Below are 13,268 nucleotides of genomic sequence, written 5' to 3'. Positions count from 1 at the left end.
TGGTTTCCACACAAGCCATGCTGCCTTTGTGCCCTCACCCCGTCCAGTTCATCAATGTGTGGCCCAGCTGCAATCTCCACTGCACTGCAGAGGTGGGGAAAAAGATTTTGCGCAAAATGAACGATGGCTGCCCCAACTCGTGTGAACCAAGGATGCAGGTTTGCTTCTGCCTCGTGTCAGAAGATCCTGACAGGAGGCACCTTTCTTCTCCTGCACTCTTGCAAGAGCTTAAACTCTAATGGCATCACATTCAAAAAATTAATGGTGGCATCATTATAACCATTAGATTTGGGGTTTGATGGGCTGACAGGACTTGACTTGTCCCAGGATATGACTGCTGTAACCATCCTCGTGTGATATGGTGATGCACAGCCTGGGAGGATGCACTTCTTCTGTGCAAAATGGCAGAGGTGAGTGACCTGGGACAGCTATGAGGAGCCATCCTGCCTGGCAAATCTCCTTTTTGAGGATGGAGGAGAAGGGGCAGAGATTTGTTTCAAAGCTTCCAGCAGGTAATACTGGGCTCCGTCTGCTCTGGCCCTGCGAGTTCCTCAGGGTCAAAATTTGGCAATGCCAACCAATAAATAACCATGTTTTTAGAGGCTTTGCTAAGTTCTTTTTTGTAAAATAAGTCCACAGAGGCTGTGCACAAAAGAGCTGTATCTCCCCAAGGACAGGCTGTGATCAGCCTTGCCATTTGTGCTCAGAGACTATTGCCTTTTTAATAAACCAACATGATTTTATGGTATTGTTTCCATACAAGGAAGAAGAAAACAAATTATTGATTCTTTACTCACAAAGAGGTTGCTTTGCAGCCTCCCTGTAATACCTGCAATGATTTTGCAATATATAATGATTTGAAAAAGGGACAAGGACAGTTCACCTATGCTTGTGACCATCCTCAGCAGTGCACTTTTATTGTTGTAGGAACACACGGTTTGCCTTACAGACCTGTGTAAGGGCTGTACAAGACCAGACAGAGTCAGACCTTGTGCCATTTCCCTCCCTGGCTCTCTCCCCCACTGCCCACTGCAACCTAGTGCAGCAGCCCTTGGAACAAACACGTTATCCACCAGGCAAGCTGGGAATCAGGCACTGCTAGAGGAGACAGCAACTCCAACACCAGCACCTCTGCAATCTGTGCCTTCAGTTTTCATGGAGCAAAACTTGGAGGTGCCTCCCTTGGTCCTGAATCATTGGTGTCCTTCATTTTGGGAGCCTCTGTGCCCACTCTGGATGCAGATATGCTGCAGATCAGCGTGCTGGGGAGGGAGGTCAGCTGGGAGGTGAGAAACAGACCTGCGCTTACCTGATCAATTCAGGCATGGCCTAAGCTATTTTCCACCCACAGCCAGGAAATCTGTGAGAGGGGAAGAAATTGGATTTCAGCCTCCCTGGTATGAAGCTGGAGCCCTAATCACTAACCTATCTCAGAAATGTAAATTTTGCAGAGTAACTCCTGCAGACCTGGTTTGCAGCGCTCAGCTGGAGACAGAGCTCTCCCTGAGATGATTAAAATCTGATTTACAAGGCACGGTGGACAGATGGCATCTGTTTTCTGCAGTCAGTCGTCCCTACAGAATAAAAAGAGGCAAACTTCAAGGCCATAGCTCTGCAAAGACAGAGAAATTATTGTCCATATCCATGCGGGTGCCTGCTCCCACCAAGCCAGCAAGGTACCTGCTTACACTCCTTCTCCTGCCTCTCAGCAGCCAAATGTTCCCTATTTCCAAGCCTTCCCCTGCCCCACATCCCCTGGAGCTACTGTGAGGGCAAGCCAGGAGGTGGGCAAAAGCAATTACAACAGAGGACAGCGCCTGGCTGCTTCGTGGAGTGTACAAGAGGCAGCTCCAGCAGGCAGGGGCAGGGAAGGGATAATGCTGCAGGCAAAGGAGGTAGCATCTACCTAGAGCAATCAAAATGCCTCGGGAAGATGAGATCTTTTAGAAAGGTGAGTGATGCAAAAGCATCCCCAGGAGGGAGAAGCAGGGAAGCACTGAGCAGGTTTTCCCTCTGCACAGCCTGGGGCCAGGCTGGAATGGAGCCCCAGGATGTGAAGCCGCATTGCCCACCCAGGGGCTGTCACCACAGAAGCACGGCTGTGCCTTTTTGGAGCTTTTTTTCCCCACCTCTTGAACTGTGATCAGGCTTGAGAAGGCTATGCCCAGCTGAAGTAGAGACGCCTCCCACATGTTGGTTGTTTCCTGTTTCTGGAAGAGGAGTAAAACTAAAGGCAAGGAAGAGGCTGCAGCTGATTTGATGCCCCTGCACTGGCACTTAACCCTCCAGTTAAGCTCCTCAGCAAATTGCTCTGGCCTTTGGTGGAAGCCTTTGATCTCTGCCCTCTTAGCTCACAATTTTGACTCAAATGGGCAGGATGAACTCTTCCTGAACACCTAATTATGGCTCTTCCCATGTGATGCAATGTTTCATGCTCAGACAGTAAAGTGTCTGACCTAACCTGTCCATTCTGTGCATAGATGTTGTGCCACCTCTCCCCCACACTCCAAATCAAGTAAAACCATGCTGAATTGCCTTAAATTTAATATAATCACCAATTCCCTGCTTCCAGACTATTTACTGTTGGCAAGGAGCAGAGCTGGCAAGACCCTGGTGAACTGAACAAAAGCTATTAAAAAAGATTTGTCCCAGTTGTGGCAAATCTCAGCCTCCTGGTATCTTGTTGGCACCTAGATGTGCTTCCTAGAAGCCCAAATCTGCAGCTCAGCTTAGCAGATCCCTTTCCCCCCCCAAGATTTAACTCAGAGGAGTCAAGAACTTGTTTCAGGGAAGGTCAAGGCAATAAACCTCCAATTGTTTATGTACATAAAGAGCCCTGGGATGTAACACGCTTTGCTTACTCCAAGCTTTCCCAGATGCCCAGAATGGGAAATTAAAAAAACAAATGCATGCAAAAATACAGCAACATTTACAGTGTAGCCTGCACCACTCTATCCACTCACCTCATCCTCAATAAAAGGACATCCCTGCTTAGATATAACTAAACATTAAATCCAAGGGAGGAAAATTCACTCAAAAAGCAGGACTGGAAGAGGTGGTACCACAGCTGCTCAAGCAGAGAGCCTGACCAGCAGCACCATCGAGTCAGCATCTCTAGTGAGGCTGGGTGTGGCCCAAGGGAATAAAAACTGCCTCAGCTCAGAGGAGGAGGAAATGTGAGGCAGGTCCTTCAGTCAGGAGTGAAGCAAAAACCCAGGGAAATTCCCATGGTGATAGTCTGGGGGTAGAAAACTACTCCTGTCTGGGAGAGGCTGTTCCATCTTTGGCTTGCCTTGCTTACAAACCAGTGGATTCCAAAGCCCCAGAGCATGGTTGGATTTGTGTTATCTGCCACTTGGATGCACACAGCTCTAGGAGATGTATCCTTTTAAAATCCATCCCAGGGACAGCTGCAGGGCCCATTCAAAATATCCTGAACTTTATGAGCTCTCTGGAACAGAGACAATCCTACCAAAGCAGCAGCTATCCAAAATATCTCTAGGGAAAAACTCCTGGACTTGACCACCATTTGAGATCTTCAATCCAAAAATCCAGTGGCTGCTGTGCACCTGGGTCCCCATTTGGGTGCACACTAAGGTGGGAAGAGCCCTGGGTGCTGTGGCATTTCATCCTTCAAGCAGCCACTTGCTCTGTCTTGCTCGGGGGAGGATGTGGGGTGTAGGTGGTGCTGGGGAAGAGATCTAAAGTACAGCTGGGCAGATCAGGCTGCAAAGGAATTAGGGACTTAATGATGCTTTAGCAGCCTGAAATCTGCCAGTCCAGAGATGAAACTTGTAAGACGCTCTTGGCAAGCCCTGGGAAAAGACAGCCTGTCGAGCCAATGCCACCTGCTGGAGACGGCACTCAGACACCAAGATTCATGGCACCAGCTAAATTCATGGTTTTTAGTCGTCAGTGTACCCAAAATCCCTCTTCTGAAGCTTGAAAACCTGAGCCCATGTCTGGCAGGGCAGAGACCTCAGGAACCCACAAGCACAGCCCCTCTGCCATCCCCAGGAATGTTTAGTTTCTCCCGGGTTCCCTGTCTCCTTTCTTCCATTTGCCTTATCTGGCAGGTAATTATCCTTGCAGAGGTAATTGCTGCAGGAGCCATATGGGATCCATAAGCTGCTAATGCTGGGGCATTTTTTACAAATAATCATAAGACCTGTACATCGTTGTTGCTGATATTGGCACGATTATCCCTGGTGTAAAAAGCAGCCAAAATTGCCAAAATAAGTTGCAGAAACGGTTGCATCAGCACAGACATGAAGAAAAAGTTATCATTTCTGAAATCTTAGGGGGTTTTAATTGACAGGAAATTGTATGAGAGAGCTACAGAATAAACCCAAACCTACAGGGAGGGAAGGGGGAGGGAGGTGATGCTTCAGTGTGGACAGCACCCCACTGGGATTTGGGAAGCAGCTGCGGACAATGCGGCAGATCCAGGGGGGCTCAGCCCTTCCCTGTGTGTGTACATGGTGCTTATCTAATAAGCCATTTCTTGAGCTCCAGTGGTACTGCTACTTATATCATAAATTCAATGATCTTCACTTTACTGGCCATTAATCTGCTCCTTTTCCTGACAATTTTATACTCTTGATAAACTGTTTGTCTAACTGTGTGGAAGAAACAATGTCAAGAGCTGTACCTTAGGCGTTCGCTCAGCTAATGAAGAAAATCCATCACAAGGAGAGTTTATCTATTGCTTTTCTGGATGTAAATAAAACATCAGGCTAATTTACTTCCATTAATCTCAAAGACCGTGGCTACAACAATAATCCTATGTCAGAGCAGACTTTCCCCCCCCTTTTTCACATAAATATTTAAGTAAGTACTGAAAGAATAAATAAATTGCTTTCTAAAAGCCAGATTATTTTTATATACAGAGATTTAACAATGAATTTGGATTTACTTGCTAGCTCGTGCCTTTCAGGCAGCAGTCAGCCCACACTTCCCCTGTGCAGCATGGGGATGCTTGGGTGGGTTTTGCAGAGCACCCTGTGGGGACCCTGAGTGTCACCTGTGACAACCCACCCTTAAGGGGAAGGAAGCACAAGGGCAGCTCATCATCTCACCTCCAAGTGCCACCCCACTGGTGTCACCCCTGGCCACTGGCTGGGTTGAGTGCGTGCTGGGGCTGCTCTGCAAGGTCCACATGCAGCTGCAGAAAAGACTACTTAGTGTCCTGTGTCCAGCTCAAGAAGTGGCCCTTAAGTGCAGCAAATGGCATTTAGTTTATGGAGGGTGAGGCCAGCAAAGCACAGGAGCAGGCTGCTGGGGGTGCCAGGGATCACCAGCTTTGGGGGGCTAAGATCAGGCTGCACAGGAGCAATGACACAGTGCGTGTTTGCATGTGTGAGTGCGTGTGCTCGGCAGGCTGGAGCCAATCTGGCCCTGCCTTCCCATCCCCAGCCCTATTTCCTGCCAGCTGAAAGGCTGTGCACAGCAGAGAGCTGTGAAACACAGCTTGTGTCGCTCGGATCACTGCGGGATGAAGCAGTTCTCTCCCAGTGGAGCTCCGTGGAGGTGCATGCCCATGTTCCCAAATGCTGTTCCAAGCACATTCCAAGGTGCTAAGTGCGAGCAGGAGGGTGCTGCAGGGATACCCTCTGTCAAGGAGCTCTTGTCTCTCCACTGGTTTTTCCCTTGCTTAGCTGCTGCTGCCTTCTTAAAGACAGAGCCATCCTGCAGCTAGCTTGGACCACCTTTTTTTGCAACCGCACCCCAACACAATCTGTGATGGCGTGCAGTAAAATTTGGTAAAATAGCAACCCTGCTCAGATGAAATCTAGTTTGTCAAGCATGGCCCCAGAGGAATATTTCCAAGTATAAAGTCGTTCCAACCATAACAGTAAGTTTGTCACAGGGAATTCAACATGCTGATAGCTGCAGCAAACCAAACCCAACACAACACGGTAACAGCTGACACAAGCAGGACACAGGATCCCTCTGAACAGCCATGACTGCAGTTCAGAGTCTGTGCTGGTTACATAGAAAAGCCCACGGAAAGATGGACTAATTAAAGAAGATTAATGATCAGTCTCAGCAAGATCTTGGCTTTTGCTTCTCTCATTTATCCACACATGGCTCTTTGTTAAATCATGAGGGATTTTTATTCATATGTATAACTGCTTACAGATGTTCCCACATGTGTTTAGCCAGCAAACTCACATTACAACTAAAGAAATGCAAAAAAAACCCCCTTGTGCAATGTAAGTAGAGCAGATGCAACCAGAGGCAAGGCAAAAGCTGCTGGTCCAGCTCAGCAATGTCCACAGCTTTAGCCACTGCACAGAGCCCTACCTGACTCTTGATTCTTGCTAAGAACTTGGCTTACATGGGATGAAAACCTCTCCTTTGATGAAATTTCTCACCTCAATGAGATAAAGCAAGACTCTGACTGATGCTGTACATCATAACTAATGCTCTTGTTACCTCACCATTTTTCCCAGCATATTTTTTGGATTTAATTTTGTTACATTTAGTATCCTTTATTCCTACACAGCCCTGCCTGGGTATGGCTTTTCATAGGACTCAGGATGAGTTATTTTGTTCTCTTTCAAGCTCACAAGCTAAGCTCACCTCCCAGTAATAAATCCTCATGATTCAGGCTTTAGCAGGGTTTCCATGACTGTCATCCATCCATGGCACAGCAAATAGGGTGATAATTCACGGGGTGGAGAGAGTGCTGGGGGAAAGGCCCTCCCTGGCTAATTGGAGCATGGGACTCCAGGAACAAGCTGATGGCACTTTGGATGCTGCTGTGCCTGTGATGCTGAGTGCTGATGCTTCCTGAGAGCACTTGTGCTTGCTTGTTGATTCACGTCACCCACATCTCACTTCACCCTCTCTTCAGCAAGAGGGAAAAGGGGGAAAAAAGGCAATTGCCTGTGCTTATCAGCATGGCTGTTAAAGCAAACTCTTAAACTGACATAGTGCTGAGAAGGATGGAGTAGGGAAGGTATCCACAGCTTTTCCTCTCCCACTGCATGGGTGGCCGTGTTCTCCAAAGCTATTGCAATGGGGCAGCTGTACCATGGTGCAGCTGGGTGCCAATGCCAGTCTCACTGAGGCTTTCCAAAGGCACAAGTGAATTGGGAGGGCCTGAAGCAATGGATGCTCTGCCTGTAACACTGGAGAAATGGAGGCCTTTAAAAAGCCTTCTGGTGGCAAACCATAAACCCACAGGCCAGGAACTGACTGCTCCAGGCAAACACTGACTGCATGCCTCAACTGGGAAGCACACTGTGGGGAATGATGGAGCCCATCCCTGCATCTCTTTTCCTCCTGTTCATTTTGATTTTGAATTATCTCTCAGCTCTGACACTTGAGGACCTACCTAGCTGGGATGCTGCTGTGCTTCATCAGGATGGGATGCTGGGAAAGAGCCTGAGGGGTGACAGGAACAGGATGGGCTCTGCCGGAGGTGCCAGTGCGCTCAGAAAGCATTTTGCACTCGACTGCCTTCTGCTAAAATAGCTTGGCATTTTTGTTAAAACATATTTCTGCAAGCCTGGGGAAGAGTTACATGCAGTCATGCCCAGGAGAGCAGCCAGGAGTGCTTTTCAGAAGTGGGATAGTTTTGCCTTTAATCCCCTGACAGTGAAGGCAGAGTAAAGGAGAGATTTAAATCTTCAAATCTGACACTGAGAGCATTGGCAGCAGCCCAGGCCCACCAGGGCACGTGCATGGACCATGGCACATGGCACACAGCACGTGGCTCTCACTGGGGATGGTACCATGGGCTATGTGAAGGCAGCTGCTGCCCAGTGCTGCTGAGCTTCAAGGTCCTGCCTAATCTCAGCTCCAGGCAGTGGCTCACAGTTTCCCAGGCACACATCACCTCTTCTGCAGGGGGAAAGGCGGAGCTCAGCTCTAGTGACTTGTCTTTTTTAATCCACTTAGAAAGCTCCCCTCTGCTTTCTCCCTGCCTCTCTGTCCAGGATGTTTTGGAAATAGCAAAGGCATCATCAAAAAGCTGTGGAAAGGCTGCCAGTGACTTCCTCCACAGCTTCTTTAACTCTTTCCAGGGTCGCTGTCATCTGTTCAACTGTCCAAGTCTCCAGTTTCCATAGTTGCTGTTTGTGTGTTTGTGTGCATGTCAGTAAAGGCACCCAAAAACCCCCCAGATGTGCCCTTCCTTTGAAAATCCACGCTGAGACCATAACTTGATGACTGTTGCCTTTCTCAAGCAGTCATGGCTTGTCTTAGGAGACATCTCCTCCCCATCCTTCCTACTCCCTGTGGTTCTATCTGCTTCTCCAGGTCATCCTACAAGGTGAGGGGAAACACCTTGTGGAGCGCCAAGCACCAGCATGGAGCCTCATAATGTTCACGCCGAGAGCAGGAGGGACATCCACGGCTGCTGGGATGTGCAGGGACACCGTGAGCCAGCCGGACGGTGGCTCAGCGCGGCGAGTCCTCGAACACCGTCAGGTTGTGCTCCTGGATGTGGCGGAGCAGGATCTGTGCCCGCCTGTCAATGGTCTGGAGCAGGGGTCGCAGCCCCTCGGCGCCCCCCTGGCTCTCCCAGAGCTCCCGGTCCAGGCGCAGGGACTGCAGCAGCAGGCTCTGCAATCTGCCCGACCGCAGCCTGGCCACTGCCGCCGCTGGGAAGCTGCAGGGAGGAGCAGAGACAGGGAGGGAAGGGGTTATCCAGGGAAGGCTGAGCAGCGGGGCACTGGAGCAACGATGCTTCAAGAGGAAGTGCTCATGCAGGACGAGGAGCCTTCTGCTTTAAACTCTGCCCATGGTGAGCATGCAGGGTAGCTCCATCAGACAAAAACCCAAACAAATTCCAAATCAAGAGGCCTCCAGTATGCCAAAATGCCTCATGGGCAATGGCGCAAGAAATGCTGAAATACCTGATTATTCATTATTTTTGTGCAGCTGCCAATTAAAGAGGGGAAATAGGCTTTGGAGCCTGCCATCAGCCACCCAGAGCAGAATAAAGAGTTAGTTTCAGGGCAGGGGCACGTGGGATGTTTTTGAGAGCCCAACCACCCACGCTGTTCTGGGGACATCCAGAACATCCATCCCTATTCAGAGGGATGCCCCATCAGGGAGGCCAGAAGCAGCAAGAAGGCGAGCACACACAGGGCTGCTGGACATCCCCTGTGTGCTAGCTGAGCCCTTGCCCAGCTCATGCCCATTCCTACCTGCCTATGCCTTGCAGGAGCCTGAAGTTGAGCTTCTCCTCAGGGTGCTGCGGCCTGCCCGCGTTGTCGATGAACACCAGGCGGGACGGCGCGCTCCTCCGGACCTGCCAGCAAGGAGAAGTTCACCCAGTGCAGAGTCACCAGTGTGGGGGTTTAGGCTGCTTTTTAATGCAGTGAGAAAGCCTGAGAGTATCTGGGGGAATGTAGATGTCAATGTCTATGTCCCTCCATGCCTGGGCATACCTCCCAGCAGGGACCCAACATCACCATGGGACCTCCATTCCCTTTGCTACCACCTCAGCCCTGCAAGAGCCTCCCAGGCACCTCCAGCCCTTGGACATCAGGGAGACATACCAGGATGTGGACCAGGACCAGCTCTGCTGGATTCCGACACTTCTCATGGAGCATCTCCTCCACGCAGGGCTCAGAGGGATCAGGCTGAAACCCGCAGCAGTAGCGGTCCAGGCGGTCATGGACCTGCAGGAGACATTGGGGGACCTTAACAGGGACATGTGCCTGGGATGCGGAGGTCCTGTTGTGAGCTGTTCTTGTAGAGAGGAAAATGAAACATTTCTAGGGATCCTCAGGAGACAAGCAATGGAAAAGCTGCACACAGTGGTGAGTGAGAGGAATGGAAGCACACATGCAAAACCCCTTTGGCATGAAGAAGGTGATGACAAAGGTGATGGTGACAGGCTTTTCTGATGGAGTTCAGACACCTGCTACCTCCACATTCTGTATCTGCACAGACTGAAGGGGTTGTGCTTCCAGCTGAAATGAAGGGAAGACATACACGATGATGAATGAATAAAAAAAAATCAACAAAGTACCCAAGGAAACCTGGAGTCTGTAACCTCAAAAATAATTTATTTTTCCCAGTCCTGTTGCTCTGTATGATGGTTTCATCTGGTTCCTGTCACATATGCAACCTTTCATCCATCTCTACGGTAACCTCAGCAGCTCTCAATGGAAAGATGAATGGAAAAGTATCGGCAAGGGAAAAAGCAGTCTGTGAATATGCAGAGCATGCCTGACATTTAAGTTGGGCCACGGTGACTCGTTTCAGCTACATTTGTGTTTAATCATTTGCAGGTGCTGCTAAGGCTCCATGTTGCCCAGGCTGTCAAACCTCCTGCTTCCATCTCGGTTTCCTGCAGAAACCCTGGAGCTGCTTGACAACTTCCAGTGTTTCGACCACACCCTTGGAGGAATGAAGGGCTTTAAAAAGACATAAATCTCTGCCAGACCTGGCCTCAGTATTTATGGAGCTTCCTCAACTTTGTCAGAAGCAGCTGGTACATCCTCTGGGGTGATTTGTGGGGCAGACAGGACCTTGGCTGTCAACACACCCCCCCATAGCTGTGTGTTGACATGACCCTGTAGGGAAGCTACCTCACCTCCTCCTCATCTCAAGGCCTGTTTACAAAAAAAACCCATGTATATATATGTTCCTTTAAATAGATATGAAATATATATGAAAATATGTATAAAGTACAAAATAAATATATTTTCTGGTTGCAGCATGAAAATGCCCAACTCGCTGATTTGCTCAGCATTGCTGGTGCCAGCCCAGGAGGCAGGGCTCGGGGTGCAGAGAGGCTCCTGGAGCCACTGGGACGGCTGGAGCAGGTCTCGGGTGATCCAGGAGGGATCTACAGGTGGCAATGAGACAGAAGCCACAGAGGCTGCCTATTCCCTTCGCCCTGGTAATTAGCACAAGTTACCAATTACAGGCTGTGCTTTGCCACAGAGCTCAGTCTGAACCCAAAAGCTGACCAAGAACTGGAAAAGATGCTGCAAGGGAACACAAATCGTGATCTCCATGGCCATTCCATTCGTAACCCTTTGAGAAGAAGGATTAGTCCCACACTGGAGCCTCTCAAACATCTCTATTTTCTGAGGTTTAATGAAGAACTCAGGTCAGTATTTCTCCACTGGGAGACATTCCAGTTAAAAAGTACTCCAGCCTCTTGTCACAAAACACATGGAAACAGAAGAAATATCACATTTCCTCCTCGCATCTCCTCGGTCTGCCTGCTGGAGAGCTCAGCACGCCAGCTTCTCTCACCTGCTATGTTGTTTTGCAGGCTGCACAGAAGGTGAAGACAACCTGAGAGAACTTACAGAGACATTAAATGGGCTCAGCACTCCCCTCACCCGCCCACCAGCACCTGTGAAACCAGGGTGGGTTGGTGCTGAACCTGCCAGGGTGTGAGGTGGAGCCAGATCTGGTGTCCAAGTGGAGCCCCAGGAGAGGGACCAGATGGCTGTGGAGATGCTGAGAGTGCCGTGACATGCTGACAAGCCCTCCCTCCCCTGGTCCTCCTCTGACTTTTTGATATTAATTTCTTCTTTCCAGAGCCTAAACAGCTCATATTCATAGGAATTTTGGTATTATTGCTAGGACACAAATACATGAGCCACACCTTCTCCCATCCAAGCTCAAGCACTACCAGAAGCTCACTTTCAGCCCCTCTTATGCCCATCCTGGGGCGTCCCCTTGCATCTGATAGGTTTTTCCAGTTATGATTCAGCCTGGGATGGCTTCCCCTAGGGAAATTTTTAGTGCTCTCCCCCTGGCTGGGAAGAGGATGTCCCAGGGCAGGGATGTGGCTGCAGAGTTGATTTGGTTTTGGCCATCTATGGCTGTTGAAGGACAAAGCCATCAACAGCTGCCCCTTTTCTACCAGGCTTGGCATTTTGCCCCCACTAAAACTTTGCACGTTGTGGGGGGTTCCCTTATGTCAAATACCAAGAGAAATTAACATAGAGAAATTAACATAGAAGAAGCTAAATTTTAAGAGAAATTGAAGAAAACTACTAAGATTTCAATGCCAATGTACAACAGGGCTCAAATCTCACCAACTTCTCCTTCCCCAGCAAGGGTGGGAGATGCTAAAGCCATTTCTGAAAGATACTACTCCACTTCTATAATATCCTCTTTACTTTATGTGACTTGTTCTGAATGGGAGGATTCCCTTAGAATTATTGAGGAGAACCTGTGGATTGCCCTTGAATTTATCATTGCACTGCTTCAGCCCTTGAGGAGGAACCCTCCTTAGAACTAGATACTTTCTCCTGCAGTCTCAGCCTTTCCACTGCACTCAGCGGTATTTTGGAAGGGAAGGGGATTGGTTAATCTTCTCATTTCTCTGGTTGTTTCAGCTAAAATATTTTCAAGCCCAGCCAGAACAGCTCCACCTCTGCCAGCCATAGTTGTAAAAAAAGAGTAAGGAAAACATATTTTAGTAGTTTGGGTTTTTTTTCTTTCTTCCCTTTTTTCTTTTATTTGTACTGATACTTGTCCTTTCAGGCAGTTTTCTCTTGTCTGATAATCAGCCCCCAGGTGCCTAAACAGGCTTTCTTTTTCTCCACAGAAATCATGTTTGCCTCCTCACAGCTGCCCTCCAAGACCTGATAACTCTCTGGGATACTGTTGTAATCCCTTGTAGCAGCAGGGAATGATTTTCCAGACAGAAGATTAAGTGCTATTAATGCCGAGGAGGAGGAAGGCAGTGCTGTCCAAAGCATGGCTCCTTATTTCCAATGCCAGCAGCACATCCCTGAGTTTGGATGTGATGGGGCTGGTGCAAGACATGCTGCTTATCCCTAGGGATGCCCTAGGGGTGTCTCTAGGGATGTCCCAAGCCTCTGCCAGCACAAAATGAACAGCAGAAAGCTCTCCCACGTGAGGGCAAACTCACCACAACCTGCCTGGAAAGTGCCAAACATGGGCCATACTCAGGACAAAGTACTTCTGCACAAAGTTCTGCTGCTCCCCAAGAGTGAAAATACATCCCAAGAAACCACAGCGGATGTGACCCCGCAGAGCAGGAGACCATGGTCAGACAACAGAGGTGCAGGTACAGGGGAGCCCGGGTGCCACAGCTGATGGGACAGGTGGCTCAACTTAGTAAACCCCATGGACCTAGGTAAAGCCCTACTCCTCTCTCACCGTCTGCCGCAGCCTCAGCCCAGGGGCACCCCTACCTAGCAAGCAAGAGCTGAAACCCTAAGAGAGCTTGCAATCACTATAGAGCTGATAACCACCATGCTTGCTAGAGGTAGCCCCGCAGCATTGGCCTCGAGCTAGCCCAGCCTCGGGCA

At 49.3% G+C, this 13,268-nt stretch overlaps 1 protein-coding gene across 1 annotated transcript in view; it reads right to left on the bottom strand.

The window, feature by feature from the left end:
* Window positions 1-6,091: 6,091 nt before the first annotated feature.
* GASK1A (golgi associated kinase 1A) overlaps window positions 6,092-13,268 on the bottom strand; it is an 18,521-nt gene continuing 11,344 nt past the window's right edge. Inside the window, exons 3-5 of the mRNA XM_005423989.2 lie at window positions 9,516-9,708; window positions 9,162-9,265; window positions 6,092-8,620 (exon numbers count right to left, since the gene is read on the bottom strand). Of these exons, the coding sequence (XP_005424046.2) occupies window positions 8,410-8,620; window positions 9,162-9,265; window positions 9,516-9,708 (508 nt within the window). The 3' untranslated portion in view covers window positions 6,092-8,409. The remainder of the gene's footprint in view (window positions 8,621-9,161; window positions 9,266-9,515; window positions 9,709-13,268) is intronic.

The sequence above is a fragment of the Geospiza fortis genome, unplaced genomic scaffold (genome assembly GCF_000277835.1).
Source record: "Geospiza fortis unplaced genomic scaffold, GeoFor_1.0 scaffold346, whole genome shotgun sequence".
In the NCBI taxonomy this organism is placed as follows: Eukaryota; Metazoa; Chordata; class Aves; order Passeriformes; family Thraupidae; genus Geospiza; species Geospiza fortis.
This window is presented reverse-complemented; position numbering and strand designations above follow the sequence as displayed.